At 45.3% G+C, this 15,577-nt stretch overlaps 1 protein-coding gene across 1 annotated transcript in view; it reads right to left on the bottom strand.

The window, feature by feature from the left end:
* Positions 1-15,577, bottom strand: part of CACNA2D4 (calcium voltage-gated channel auxiliary subunit alpha2delta 4) — a 130,819-nt gene that overhangs the window by 98,734 nt on the left and 16,508 nt on the right. Inside the window, exons 6-13 of the mRNA XM_075051148.1 lie at positions 14,400-14,531; positions 13,322-13,382; positions 12,569-12,719; positions 10,922-10,996; positions 9,589-9,678; positions 5,977-6,066; positions 1,252-1,365; positions 102-180 (exon numbers count right to left, since the gene is read on the bottom strand). Of these exons, the coding sequence (XP_074907249.1) occupies positions 102-180; positions 1,252-1,365; positions 5,977-6,066; positions 9,589-9,678; positions 10,922-10,996; positions 12,569-12,719; positions 13,322-13,382; positions 14,400-14,531 (792 nt within the window). The remainder of the gene's footprint in view (positions 1-101; positions 181-1,251; positions 1,366-5,976; positions 6,067-9,588; positions 9,679-10,921; positions 10,997-12,568; positions 12,720-13,321; positions 13,383-14,399; positions 14,532-15,577) is intronic.

The following is a 15,577-nucleotide window of genomic DNA, read 5'->3' on the forward strand; positions in this document are numbered from 1 at the left end:
CCCCAGCTGCAGTAGGTAAGCCTTAAACAGGTCCAGGGCCCCATGGCTGCAGTCCACGTGACATGTGTGATGGGGGTTGGGGAACCATTCCCATACAGCACCTTTGTTGTTGCAGGCGATCCATTTCACATTGGGGGCAAAAGTGACCTCCCGTCCAATGAGGTAAGTGAAAACCCGGACCTGGGATCAAGAACGCAAAGACAGGAGAATTAGGCTGTAATATGCTACCAAATGCAAACGGCCGAGGTTTGGCATCCTGTTGTACACTGGTGTGAATGCCTATTTGTGGCAATAGCTCTGCCTCCACACAGAGACAGGAGCATCTTGCTCCATTGGTTTTGCATTTGTGGACTGGAACTTAATTTCCAATTACAATAAGCCCAGAAAGCCAAGTAGCACCCGGGATCATCTGAATAACAAGGCAGAAGTGCAAATTCTGTTTGATTTTACGATAGCTGCTCTGCCAGGCACTCAGCAACCACATGCGGAGAGGTTTATAGCTCACAGGAATCCTTTACCCAGGGGAACAGCTGGCCGCATGAATCATTTAGAGAAAGCTTCACCATTTCTCTTGTGTTTGACCAATAACAAAAGAGCCAATCCTGAAATAAACTGCTTTAACAGCCCCATGCTCTGGTCTCTCAGTAGGCTGCTTCGCTCCCTTTGTGCATTGCTGCTAGCTGGGATGAGGTAAACAAATAAATCAGGAGGGTTTAGGATGAGCCATGGTCTATTCCACTTTCACAGTCTGCTCTGCTAGTACGAGCCTGTAATCACAGCCCCCAAAGTAAACAGGGCTGGAAGGCACCTAGAGAGGTTGTCTGGGCCATTCCCCTACCCACCGTAAGAACTGGTTATAGCCAAACCTTTCCCAAACAGGACCAATTTAAACAGTCCTGGATAGGATTAAAATTCTTTGCAAAAGTTGTGTTGTTTTTTTTTTTAAATACTCAGCTCAGTCTGTATCATTTTATCAGAGGAACATTTTGATTGCCCACACCTTTAGAAAACAAAGTGTATGGAAAAAAAAATAAAATTCATTGACCTACAGACATCCATCTGCGATCCTCTAAAATCACCACAGCAAGTTCCTGGCTGGCTGCTTTGTCTTGTGTTTACAGCTGGATGCACGCATTTTGGAGGACGTGAATGCTCAGCTCTGCCCGACATCCTGGCTCACGCTCTTCTATTCCCACCATAGCAGGATAGCACCTTTCCTCACCCTTCCTATTTATCACTTCCCAGACAAACCTTCCGATCTGGCCAGTTGTATTTTTCAAACACAGCTTCATAATCCTCCACTGCTCCGTCTGTGATCAGCATGATAGCTTGGTTACACAAGCCTCCTTGACCGGCATCTCTGAACTACAAACAGAGAGGAACAGCATTAGTTATCTCAGCACAGGCCTTGTCTGTGTAATTGCAGCATACTTATTCATGGTGGGCCGGATCCTGACTTCCTCTTGCAAACCTCACACTGTGCTTAGAAAGAGCTCTGCTTAAATAAAGATTGTGTTTGTATGCTGCTTATAATTTTTTTTTATTTATATAGCCCTGCCTAGCACATGTAGACACAGGAGGCTTTAAAGAAGTAAAATAATAAGGAGAAAATAAGTGCTGTGGAGGAAGGGTGCGATTCCCTGCTGCCTCACATCTTGCAGTCACATTCGTTTATGCAAAACAACTATAGACTGACCATAAACACTGCAATTTGGATTTGACAGCAATAACTGTCACTTTTTATGGCAGAAAATGCGAGAGGAGGGGGAAATCAGACTCATTATTTCAGGGTAAATCCATCAATCTGCCAAAAAAATAGCAGAGAAGGGCAGGAGCACATGAAAAAAGAAGGCTACTGCCATCAGAGCTAAAATAGGTTATGAATGTGCCAGATAGGCCATACACTGTAATGACAGATGACCTGTTATCTATGCATAAGTGATATTTAAGGTAGAGCGGAAGCACTCTGGGACTCTGGTACAAATGTTGATGTGCTCCCAAGGACACATGGAGAGGTGTTGAACAGGTTTGCTCTTACTGACAAGCCAGATCCTGCCTGTTCAGCCAGGCAGACCAGCCTTCGAATGCTCCTTATCTAGTGCTTCTGCATGCAGAGCCATTTGCTTCTCATGCCCTCAGGTACACCGGCTCTAGAGAACCAAGTGCCTTACACAGCACCAACCGAGGTGTTGAATTAGCAGTCACCAGAGGAGGTAGCAGAGGACGTCAAGGCACAAAAATGAGCAGCTACTTTGCTGGGGCTCTTAGCTCAGTGTCAGTATGCACTTCTTGCACAGCATCTCGCTGCTTCTACGCTCTGAGCAAGGAAAAGTCTAGTCAACAAAGGAGTATACAGAAACTGATGCAGAGTAAAAAATATGGAAAGAGGAGGATATGACAACTCCGCACAAGAGATTAATGAGAGACAATGGTACGAGATGGAGACCATACGAGAGACTAATTGAGGGGTGACTAAGATTATATCAAACACAGCAGCAATTTTAAACTGGAGAGGGTCGTTATATCTTATAAAATGAGGAAAAAGGTATCCAAGTGGCAAGACTAATTGCATAAAATAAAAGCAAGCACTGGATGGGAGAACAAGAGCACAGGGTATGAACTGGGTCTTTTTAGATGTTTTAGGGTTCAATTTACAAGTTACTTCTGGTTTGGTAATGCTATGTTAGGACAGAAGGCAAACGTCTTTAGCAACACGGATGGTACTGAGGTTCCACTACAGATTAACATCATGACGATCAATACGTGGAAGCCAGCTCCAAGTCCAGATTTCCCCAGTTATTTCACCACTCCTATAATTACCTCTGTGATTGTCCCTTATTATGAAATTACCAGGTTCAGTGCTAATATCACCATAACGTCTCCTTTCACCACCATTTATGTTATCAGTCCTGCCTCCTTCAACGTTACTCTTAATATCATGGAAGTACCTGTTACTCTACTGCAGTAAGCATGGATTCAACAGCTTCTGAAGAATGACCACACATATGAACCCATCTCTCCCTGTTTCTTGATAGTCCCATTACTTGTATCACTGACCAGAATCAGTGCAGATGATCATGAGAGAGAAAGGTGGTGTAACAGGGTCATTTCTAACTAGCTGTTCTCAGGCAAAACATCCATGTGAATGACTGAATCAGGATGAGGTGGTTGGGTGTGCTCCTCCTCTTTCCTATCACCAGAGCAGCACATTCAGGGGGGAGATACACTGTACCTCTGCGGCTGTGGTCATGCCAACCCAGCAGTGGGGATCTCCCATGTCTTTCTCTAGGGAGTCCCCGAGGTCTGACATTTCCAATGGTCCAAAAAGCTTCTACACCTTGTACCATGGAAAAAAACCCATCGGTGCCAGCTATAGGGTAATTGGAGCTCCAGGAGGGGTCAGAGAACACATGGCCCATGCTCAGCAAGGAGACTCAGGGCAAAGGCTGAGGGGGCACAACAGGAACAAGCACAGGGTGTCCTTAGGTGCAAACAAAAGGGCAAAAGCAGTTGACAGCCACATGGGATTCTGCTACAGACCATCAGGTAGGAAAAGGACAAGGAGTACCAAGTGAGCTATTCCTTGGATAGAGATCAACTGCGTGCAGATTAGCAGAGAGAATGGCTAGCGTGAGTGTCCATTAGGGAGGCATAGGGTTACAATGGTGTGGGAGATGCTGTCAGGTTGAGGTTCAGATCACAGATATGTGAACCTTGTAGTTATGAAAGCAGATTATTCCAGACTGTTGCAATCTACAACATTTTGTTTAGATGATTATTAAATTAACACTTAATTAAGGTCACCCACCATTTCATCAAACTACTTAAGACATCTCTTCATGTAGCTTACTTCAGACCTCATAATACTGAGAAATTAGATGCTGTATCAGAACCAGCAATCTCCTAATTACAAGAGTAGATGATATTTTCAACAGGGAAAATGAGATCATCAGTGTTATAGAAATAGAGATTAAAAAGACAGATTTAGAAAACAAATGAACAAGAGGTAATCCCTGATTTTTAGGTCCTTTTGTGGCTGGCTGCAGCTGTAGCAAATGATCTGACAGCATTCACATCAAGCTCTGAGCATAATTCCCTGCTCTGACTGAAGTCTCAGGAGCATGAAAGAAGGGGAGATGAGGAACAAGATGTCCACAGAACAGATGTCTGAAGCGATGCGGGCTAGAGCTGCAGTTGGTGAATGAGGCACGGAGCTACATATTCTCCTGTATAACTTTGGTGATGTTGCCAGGAGTAACAGGCGTGCTCTAATTAATTCAGAGTCATAGTCTCTTGTACTCCCTTGTTTGCTCATTGCCATTTACTTTGCAGTTATAGCCTAGGACAGAGTTACTAGTGAAGCAATAGGAACATCAACATAGCTCAGTGATGCACAGGCACGCATGCTGATAATATACACATCTGACCAGATGACTGAGCAGCCCCTCTCAGTCTCCCTCTACCCCATTCTTATGCAGACCTGCCTCCAGAGTGGCCCCCAGAATTACTGAAAATTCAAACTTAGTGGAAAGTGTCTCGTGGGTAGAAAATTAGCAGTAGAGAAGGAAACAGAAAGCCAGTGAAGAAGTGAGAGAGATGGCATTAAACAAAATGGCATAAACTGGTAAACAGGAAATCCTGAGCTTTGCATATCCTGACAAATTTTCTGCAGAATCCAGGTCCATAAAAATGCAAGTGGAGTAAAGAAAAGATTTATAAACCTTCAGAGAAGTAACAAGGAAGGGACTAAAAAGAGTATGTTGCCAGATGATAAAAACCAGAGGGAAATCGTCAGACAGAGATGCTTTATAGCCTCCATACTTCATCATCAAAAGGACAATATTGTAATGGCTGGGTACACACTGAAGTGATAAGAAACAAAGAAAAGAATGAATGAATTACAGGCAGGGTCACAAAGTGGTAGGGTTAAAGAAAAAGTTAATTGAAAACATTAGAATAATCTGTGCTCAGCGGGAAGGGAAAGGATTGCAGAAGGTGTTGCTGAACTACTTGCCTCATGGGCTGAGACCTGACTGGGACTATATGAGATCACAAAGGACAAAGAGGAAATCAACAGAAAACATGTGTTACAAGAAGGGAGGAAACTAGATGGGTAAGTTGTCCTTAAACATTTAGCACACTGCTAGAAAAATTAATAACACAGTCCTCTTGTGAGTGTGCAAGTGAAATGCTTCCCCACACAGGTTGGGTGTAAAAGGCCACAAACTCCTTTGATTACTCACATCAGCAGACGGGTTCATTCTTTTTATGACACCAGTTTTCTCAAGTCACACAGAAATTTACATCTGAAATCCAGTTTGTTACAAGTTTCACCATTTTTTTTCCACTTATAGCTATTTTAGAGTGACCTACTCATAATTAACCTCAAAATTTATGTAAATTCTGAGTTCAGCAGTGAGTCAAGGCACCATTAATCCAGTTTGGTGTTAAGAGGAAACTTCTTTCCAAAGTGGCCTCAGAGAGCAGAACTTGGGGTTTCTTTTCCTCAGCAGCATCAGAAAAACATCAGCTTTCAAAATACTTACTCTGAGCAGATCCTGAGAACGGAGGACCCATAAAAGCCACAGATTTTGTACTGTCTAATCTTAAAAGATTCATATATAACAAATCTATGAATATATATATGACTCTCTTAGGATTAGGGGTGTGTGTTTGCATACGTATACATGTACACACACATATTTGGCAAGTTTATAAAAATAGATAAATATCTTTACAATTGATGTACATTAGAAAGGATAGTCAGAGGCTCAAATACCAAACAGGAGGCTGAATGCTGGCTGGAGAGGAATACCACAGAGGCAGATCAGCTGGATAGGAATTAACAATGTGACAAAGTCTGAAGAAATGTAGCTGTTGTTTTACATTGTGTTAAGAGGACTATGGTGTGTAAAACAAGGAAGGTAATTATTCTGCTCTGCTTAGCACTTGATAGCTCTCAGCTGCAGCACTTACATACTGTTGGGAGGATGGTGTTTCAGGGAAGGCAGGCAGCCTGGTAGCAGCCTTGAGCAGAGCAGCGGTCAGAACAAAAGGGTATAAATCCTGCAGGAAAAGGGCGAGAGGACAAGACATGCCAAGCTTGTTGAAACAAAGAAGAGAAGATAGCAGTGAGATAGACTAAAACTTGATAAACAAGAAAGGAGCTCAAAAGGTGGCACTTCAGACCTGAGAATTTTGAAGCACTTTATAAATGTGTGCTTAAGACCATGGTTTCCCTGGGACACATATTTTATTGAAATCACTTGATGTGTGGCTAAATTGAAATAGAGAGTTTAAGTGGTTTATTGAGCATGGCAGAGAGGGGCAGGGGAGTCTCTGGCTAACTGTTCTCCTGAAGCTGTTCTGCCAATTGCGTCATGGATTAAAATATGCCCTGTCTACTCCAGAACATAATGGAAGAAAACAAAGACAGTGAGAGATCGTGCTCTTCTTCAACCTGTCTCTGCTACTCATACCTCGTTGAGTAGGTCTCTACTGGGCTATTAATTCTACAAGCAATTGGACTGAAGAAAATTACCAGGGAAATTTTACAGCCACTTTCATTACAGAGATTATTACTGGTTGTCTATTGTAATCAGCAAAGCCTGTTTCATCAGCATGATGTAGCAATTTTCATTTTCATTCTCTTGCGTATGCTCCTGTGAACAATAACAGGACAGTCTGTGAGGAATGGCTATGATTACAAGCTGAGAATGTGAATTTTGTCTGATGGGAAAGGGGTGACCAATTCCACCAAAGTTCCCCCTTCTCCCATCTGCATGACTGCAGCAGCACAGATTTGTTTCAGGGCACACTGATAGAAACACTTTTCCTCCTCTATTACTGATACAGATCTAAGAAGCTCTAAGAGAAGATTTTAGAGTCCTTAAAGCATAGGAGAACTTGATAGGTGGTACCCTTTTGCCTTAAGCTGTGGTACTTGCAGGGCCTGGGGTCCTCCAGCCGGTGATATCAAGGTACTCTCTAGATAAGCCCTTACTGGGAAAGCTACAGTTTGGGGAAGGCAGCTGCAGGACAACAGGCGTGTTTCTACACTTGCATGCCTATGCATTTGCAGCCTCTGTTGCTGTTGTGTGTACACTGAAACCCAATCTTTGTCTTTTCTGAATGTCACCGGGCAGACAGAAATCCTGGGATGAAGCTGCAAAGTGACTTGCAGGAGGTCCTGCAGGCCTCCTGCTGCACATGCAGCCACCCCACAGCTGGCTGTCAACAAGGCTCCCAGCTGATGGCTTCAGTGACCTTGGACTGAGGTCCCATTTTGCTAAAGAGGAGGCAATCATGGTCCACTACAGTGAACGACACTCTGCAAGAAAGCTGCGACCAGTGTTACTGGGAAAGGAAAGCTGGGTGGAAGAGATACATAGGCCTGTTTCACACCTTTCTTCGACAACGAAGTTACTGTTTCTGAACTCCTGTTCCATGGACAGCAGTTTCCAAGATGCAGAGAAGCGTCACACCAGCAGTCACTGAGACAACAGCCACCTTTCCTCATCTGCAGATGCTCAAAGGAAAAATGCTCAAATGCCCGAGTCAGTTGCCCTCTCTCCAGATCTGAGGCGATAACAAAAGGCATGAGGGAAGCAGCACCTCACCTTGCGAGTGAATAACATCAGAAGGTTTTATCACCACTGGGTGCTGTACTGTCTAAGAGCAATCTCAGAGCTGTTTTGAGCTCATTAGTTAAGGGAGAATCAACAAGGATCAAGATAAGTGATTACTACTTAAACTGTTGACTGCATTTTTAATGCCAAATGGAGAGGAAAAATATTTTCTCTACCTGCCAAATAGTTTTTTCTCTATTACTGCAGTGGAATTATGTTACTCCACTGGGATGCATGGACGTCACTCTCTCTCTGGAAGTATTTTTGGTCCAGCTATATCAGTGGAGCACAATTTTTTTTCTGTCTCAGCTGTTCCACCATGTACCTTCTATTTCCCTTGGGCATGCCTGGCTTAAAGTATGCAGGGTTTTATAGAGGTCCTGACTCCTGGAGGCTTGAGGATTGCCTAGTCTAGTGGGTGAGCCATGCCTGCCAGAGAGGAGGTGTGAGGTCTCCTCATTAGTGGACCCAGACGAGTTTTGGTGCCTGTGTTTGGCATGACCGGCTGCTATTTCAGCTGGGGCAAGCAGGCTTTCTTTAGGGTTATGCTCCATTATTCTCCACTGAGACCTTCAAAGCTGTGCTGGTTGAGAGAGTCTGCAATTGTACTGCATTGGGCTTCTTTAATTTGTTGTCACTGTACATAACCAGTAGTACATTAGATATTAAGAAATCATTTTTCCTCTGGTGGAAAAATCATTTTAATATTCCGATTTATACAACACAGACCTATATAGGCTCTGGATCTTTTATTTTAAAGAGAAAGTTAATTTTGTCATAAAATGCAAGGATACATGTAGAAAAATATCTAGCAGGCATCTAGTCCATGTAATCGTTCTCAATTTATATCATTACTGCTTCCCTGGTCATCTCAGTAACTATCTTCCTCCAAAGACGTTGAACCATTACTACTAGGAGTGCTGCCAGCCTATTACTGCAATGCCAAAGCTACACCACACTTTTCTCAGGTTGCCGCTAAAGCCATTATGCTTCTATTACCACTGATAAGTCAGCTCAGCTACCACCATCCCTGGGTTCAACTCTGATCATGCTTGCACTGGCATAAATTAGGAACAGCATTACAATAGCCAACAAACTTAAACTTTCAGTTTGTAATATAAGTAAGAGTGGATAATCCTTCCGAGGGCATCAATACCTCTAGGACACTACCTTTAACATCAATGCCATCATTATGGCCACTAGCATAGAACTACATACATATTTTTGTGAGCACCAAAGGCATTGGCATCATTAGGCCAACCCCACTATACACAGTGCCATGAGGAGGTGGGCATGTTCTCCTGGTTCTTGGTCCTTTTTTTGTTAACTTTCCTTAAGAAACAGAGTTAAGTTGTATGTTTACCTCCAGGCTACTGAAGTCCCAATTGTTCACATAAGGCAATGAATCATTTATGATTCTTATCACAGGACATGATCGGACTGACTGATTAATTCTCCTGTACCTGTGATTTCTTCCTCAAGCACTGATACTCAGCAAAATGACATTGAAATAAATCTGAAGCCTGAGAATAATCTTTCATGTCTTCATCATCATCTACTTGCCAAGGCTCACTGGTAACATTACTTATGACCAGAATTGTTGCCCTCAGCTGATCAGTTACATTTTATTGCCACCATCTCTAACCAAGGTGCCTGGGCAATGCTCAGTTGTGGGCTTGTTAAAAAAACCCACTCATGAGGCCACAGCCTTGTCAGCTCCTGATCCTTCCTGGGCAGGGATCGGCAGTCCTGGGGCATCACACACAAACCAACACCTCCCTAAAAGCTGGGCCACCCCTGCACACCGCTTGTCACAAATTTGGGGCCTGTGAGATCAGCTCATACCACCTCCCCCCTGCAGCGCCATGAGGTATGTGATAAGTCATTAGATGTAGAGGGGAGAATAGGGGCAGGCAAGGACACTTGTGCCCGATGCAAGCACCAGCACCGACTCTCTTACCTCCCTCAGGATTTTGAAGGACTCTGTCAAAGCCTTGTTCACAGTCCCCACTCCTTTTGCCTGCAGTTCATCCACTAGTTGCTTGAAGTGCTGGCAAGAAGAGGGGAAAAAGGCAGCAGTGAGTTGCAGGCAGGGTCCTGTCTTCGACCAGGGGAGGAAAGGCTAACCTGGAAAAGTCTGTGCCATTGGACTTGTGATCCTCCACCACTGCTGGCAGGGTAGTGCAGCACCATGATGGGTGGAGGTGGGAAAGTCAAGTGGCTGCTCCACTGGCAGTGCCATCATGTTTCACCTTTGCCCACGCAGCCACAGCAGGACTGCATTTCTCAGCCTGTGGGCTGTGAAACATTGGCAGTCCATGAAACACCATGCAAAGGACAAAACTGTTAGAAATTGGACTTTCCTTTATCCACCCCTTCAGGAAAAAAAGAATAGATTCCCGTGAATGCAAGAGCAACAGGATTGGGAAAAAAAATTTGAATGCTTGTCTACTACTTAAGAGGCATTAATCTGGTTGTAAATGAAACCCCCAGAGAGTGCTCTCTGCAAGATAGTGTCCAAAAGGCTTGGGGATCCTTCGGGAAACACTGCAGGAGACATCACCCTCTGGACTTCTACTCTGTGACTCGGGGCTAAGCTGGGAAAGAAATTTGGAAAGAAATATGGTTGTGGAAGACATGGAGAGATGTGCTGCCTCTGTGGTATTAATATAGAGAGAAAAAGGAAGAAAAAAAAAACAGTAAGAAGAGCTAAAAATACAAGTCAGCCCAGAGGGCAGTGGAGCAGCCGGACACAGGCTGACCACCTCAGGGCTGCTGAGACCTCCTGGATCAAAACGGCAAAACCCCTCATCAGAGAAAGCCTGCTGGCAGTCCACCTTGGTGAAGGATCAGGCCAGGCTGAGAACATATTCACCAGGAAAGGGCTGTTTTTTCTCCTTTCTGAGGGCTGAGGATATGGGGTTTCAAAGATGGAGAACCTTTGTCCTCTGCACGCTGTTTTTCCACAGCGGTCTGGGCTTGGTCCACTCGTGCTCTGGCAGCGGTGGTGCCGAGTCTGTTGTGACACAGGGAAGCTGGTTGCTGCTGTTTAACTAACCAACTGACCCCGTGTTACAGTGGCTTCGTGTAAGCAAAGGTGAACCATGGAGCCAGCACACACCATTGAACTGGTGCTTGTTTCTGAAATGCAATTCTGAAATGCATCTCCCCACGTGCTTCTGGGAGATGGTTTTTTCTTGTCACTGGAGTTTCATGTCACAGCGTTTTAACACCACGTACTTCTTACATTAAGAGAGCTACCTGAATAACATGGGTAGGAGCCTGGTACTCACCTCTCTGTTATCTCTGTCTGCTTGGACCAAGATGCCCTTAAAACAGGGTTCAATAAAATGAACATAATCATTGTACTGCAAAGAGAAAATGAAAAGAAAGGGGTTGTAATGGGAGAAAATTCATAAAATGGGTTTACGTCTTAGGTGTATGTTCAGAAAACAGTATGGAGCATTATGCCATTTTATACATATTTCCCTTAAGAATGGTTTGTAGTGATCATGGCAAATTATAATTTTGATAAATCTCATATTTGTTTGAATAATGCATTAATTATGGTGTTTTGCTGAGTTCTATCTGGGCATATCTACACATACAAAGTTACTTTTTTTCCCTCACTCACACTCTAAAGATTTTTTCTACACTCTAACTTGTGCCCTGGCCTTGCTTCTAGCACTATTTACACATATTTTTGACTGCTGGAGACTTTGTGAGTCCGCAGTCACCAGATGAACCTTGCAAGTGGTTTTGTAGCTGAATGCCTGATGCCTCTGGCTCACGGCTGAAGGATAACATATCACATTACCGCACATGCACCAAATTGTGATAATTAGTGGGGCATATGCTTCTAGCCTGATACCTATGTGAGGTAAAACATGCCAGTGTAAACCTTGTCCTGCAAGGTTCAGAAGAGCATCCTGGCCAAGAGGCCAGTGATGCTCAGGTGATCAATAGGAGCTTAGGTCAGGCTGTAATGTGTCTGAGCCAGTAAGTTTTTAGTGTGAGTAAAGGAATATATATTATATGCTCTTTCTGGGCTTGTTTTTGAAGAACAGATGATATTTCCAACTCCTTAATGGCTTCCCTCCATTTTCTGCCAACAATTTTCCAGCCATATAAAGACAGAGCTGTCACTACCGGACTTTCTAACTATCTTACACAATAAGAAGCTACCAACAAAAAGTAGACTTTATATCTCAGTGACCATGCCCTAGCAAACTTTTATAGAAAGGAGCCTGGGGGAAGAAATGGCCCTTGAATTAGCTTTGAAAATTAGGAGGTGAGCAGCCATTTAAAGGCATTTAACCTGGCACCAAACCCCCCAGTCTTGGCATGGATCATGGAAAAGTTTTACTTTCTGTGGTTAGTGGTGCTGGTTCTCTGTGGGTAACCAGCCCATCCTCATCCTGGCCAGAGCTTAAAAAGGGAGAGAGTAACACCGAGGCAACTTGACCAAACTCCATGCAGGCCTGTGCATATTGACTCTGAATTGGATTGCAGCCTTGCAGTATGCTGGTGCACAAAAAGGCATATGGTGGTAATTTTCTCACCTGGAAACATTATCCTGAGGATTATACTGGTACTGGACCCAAACACAGTATTATGCTATGCTATGCAAATTTATTAGCTCAGGTCCCTGTTAGCTCAGGTGTTTCTCTACAGCACTTTTATCTGTTGCACTCACATCCCTAAGCAAGCAAAAAGATGCAGCTGGCATCCTCCATAGAGGGGAGTCAGATGACTTAGCAGCCACCCTGCTGACCACACAAAGTTAACTTCCCAAGGGTAATTAGTTTTAATCCCCCATCCAACATGGTACTAAGTGTTGTAGTTATGCCACTGAAATGCCTGTAGTTTGCTAAGGGGACTGAAGAGCTGGTATGAGGTACAAGGAGGACAACTCAGCACTGGAAATGGGACATACTTACAGCAATGATGTTGACAAAGTCATTTTCTCCCAGAGTATCTAAAATGGTGATGATGGTGTGTTTGGCAATGGTCATCCGCAGGCCCTTCATGCTCCCACTGACATCCACAACGATGACAATGTCCTTGGGAGAGGTGGCCGCTTGGATGTACCTTTTTATAAAGAAGAATACAAGGAAGCAGAGTGAGCGTACAGGGAGGAGGAACGCTGGGCATACTGCTGTCACACGACGCTATCTGCAGCATAACATGTACCACAAGCACAGCTATCCAGCAGAGTCAGGCTGGGCATCTGATGGGTCCCTTCCAACCAATCTGACTCTCCCGCTGGCCCCAGCATCTCACTTCCCACAGCGGCAAGTGCTGGGCCTGCTGCAGACCTATGTGCAGATTCAGTCGAGAGTGACAATTGTTAAAACCTCCTTTAGCCATGCTGAGTAGACTGAGTGCAGGGCACTGGAGTCTGACCAGCCCCATCCGTCTGGCTGCAGAATTATAAGGAGGATGGGACAGAGGAAGGATATGCTGGTGGCAATTTCCATGTGGCACGTGTTAGATGCCATATGGAAAGCTGGCGCTGGCAGGTGGTAGGGCTTCCTAACCTGCTATTGCCTTCATTTATGTACCCCTCATCTCTTGCAGGAGAAGCATGGGACAGTAACTGCTGATCAGCAACTCACCAAGGTGTCACCTTGGAAAAGAGGGAGAGAGGAAGTCTGAAAGGTGCTTTGGCCAAGTCTTTCCAAAACTCTTACCAGCCACGATTCCTGCAGTCGAAGGAAATTACTCCATTCTCATCTGGTAACCACTTTATTCCTGAAGGGAGCAGCGAAAGGAGCAATCAACACACACAGACAGGCAGGCATCTGCCCCCCACTCCCCAAGCACCTGCACTTCTGCTGTTCACTGCTGAGACCCAGCTACCCTGTGGGGGCACGCAGGTCTGGCCAGCAATAGCAGTGGCCATTCTGCAGAAATACAAGCAGAGCTGCACGGTCTTTGGCAGTTCTCAGTAAAATATATCTAGGCGTAGTCTCTTCGAATTTGGGGAGCAATTGCACTTCGAACTTTTTGCCACTTTGATGTAGTTCTCAGCAGCATCTGTTTCTCCCCAAGGGTGGTGGAGAGCAATAAAAGGTAGCAGGAGTGACAGGGACGTGTCTCAGATTCCCTGCTAAAGGCTCTGTTCGCAGTCATCTCTGCTTTCCCCTTCCACAACACGTGACAGGTCACAGAACAAGACCGTGCAGCCATCTGATGAAAAGGCCACTAGGTCAAGCTACGGCTGCAAAGGATCTCACCAGTTCCTCTGGGCACGGGGCCTCCCTCTTGTGCCATGACCTTACATGCTGCTTGCAGCTGGCAAGTGGATAACAAGTCAGGCTGACCAGCCACATCTGCCACGTGTGGCCTCAGAGGTGGAGAGAGGCTGTGGCCACCATTGAAAACCACAGGGGAGCACGAGGCAGGGAACCCTCGTGCAGCCTCCGCACCCTGCCTGTGAGATTTGCAGGTCCTGTCTTGGTCTTTTGTGAGCTTTTTGGAGGGCAGCCTGCCTGAAGCACACCCCTAAAAGGAGACTCTTCTGGGGTTGCAAGGGCAACATGCCTGGGGGGCTAGTCCACTGGGGAGAAAGGGATTTATGCCTGCCATGGACACTGTTCGTTCAGCCTAAGTGGCAGCAGCCCACACACTATTTTTCTCCCTGTACCCTGCCCTTCACAGAGCCACGCTGCCTTCAACCTTCCCAGACGGGGCTCTTCCACGGCATGGACCCTGTCCTGCCAGACTATTGTGTTGTACTGAAAGAGCGAAGCCAATCTCTTCTCTTACCTGGGTAGAGCCTGAAGAATCCGGTGGAGCTGCCAAAATACTGCCAGGTCAATGTGGGATCCCTTTCAAAGTTGTCCACAAAAATAGGATTCAAGGCTTCTGACATGTAAACGCCATTCAGGATGTCAGGATCTGTGGGGGAAAGAATAGAAAGTGGGCAAAAAAGTGTGCAAAAGAGGGGAGGACACCCACCACCCCAGTGGAGGAGGAGGATGGGAACAAAGGCAACCACAGGAAGATTGCAGCTTTGTCCAAAGCTTTGACATCGGACAGGGAATTGGATGCATCATTCAAGTAAATCCTGGAGGGCAGGTCACCACTGGCCACTACAGGTGATCTCAGCTTGGTCATACACTATTATGCCCATTTCTCTTTCCAGCCTTGTCTGTCTTTGGGTGTTATATCTGGTTGGAAGAGGGCCCCGAGAGACTCAGGAAAACCAGCATGGTGCCGAACGCAACTGGCACACCACACCAACAGGACTCAGCTGCTGCCTAAGAGGGGATGTGTGGCTGTTGTAAGGCAACTGCCTGATGCACCACTAAGTGGAGCAGCCTTTCTGCAAAGAGTGTTTAAATTTTTTGCTAGATGTGATTACCTAAGACAGGGGAGCTCTAGGATTTACATGCCATTTCTCTCTCTCTCCTCTTTTCCCCAACAATTCTTTATTTTCTTCCTTGCCTGACCTTTCTTTCTCAAAGCCTGAGCTGTCCTCCCTTGCCCCGATCTCATCAGAATCAATAGGGAGTTGCAGACTTGCAAGAACTCGTAAGAGACAGTGTATATTTAGTGTCTGTTGACTCATTGCCTCAGGAGACCAAACAGAACAGCAGCAATAGAAACAGGGAATTATAAGAAACTGGTCATTGTAGGATTAACTATATTAATGTTGAAAGGCATGGGGCTTTGACCTACCACTTCCTGTTTAGTCACTTTACTAAAGGCGGTTTTGGTCAAAATAGGGGAAAAATTGAACTGCAACTCCCCAGCGATGAGGCCAAAGTAACTCATGCAGGAAGGGAGCCAGAAGAGCTGTGGAGAGCCAGGCTTGCTGCTGTTTGCAAGAGAGGGAGTGAGTGCTGCCAAACACTGCGCCTAGGAGGAGCCCCGGGCATGGAAGCAGCCCTCCTTCTCCATCTCCTGCTCATCCTCCAGCCATAGCCAGAGCAGCTGCATGG

This window comes from Buteo buteo, chromosome 19, assembly GCF_964188355.1.
Source record: "Buteo buteo chromosome 19, bButBut1.hap1.1, whole genome shotgun sequence".
Classification (NCBI taxonomy): domain Eukaryota; kingdom Metazoa; phylum Chordata; class Aves; order Accipitriformes; family Accipitridae; genus Buteo; species Buteo buteo.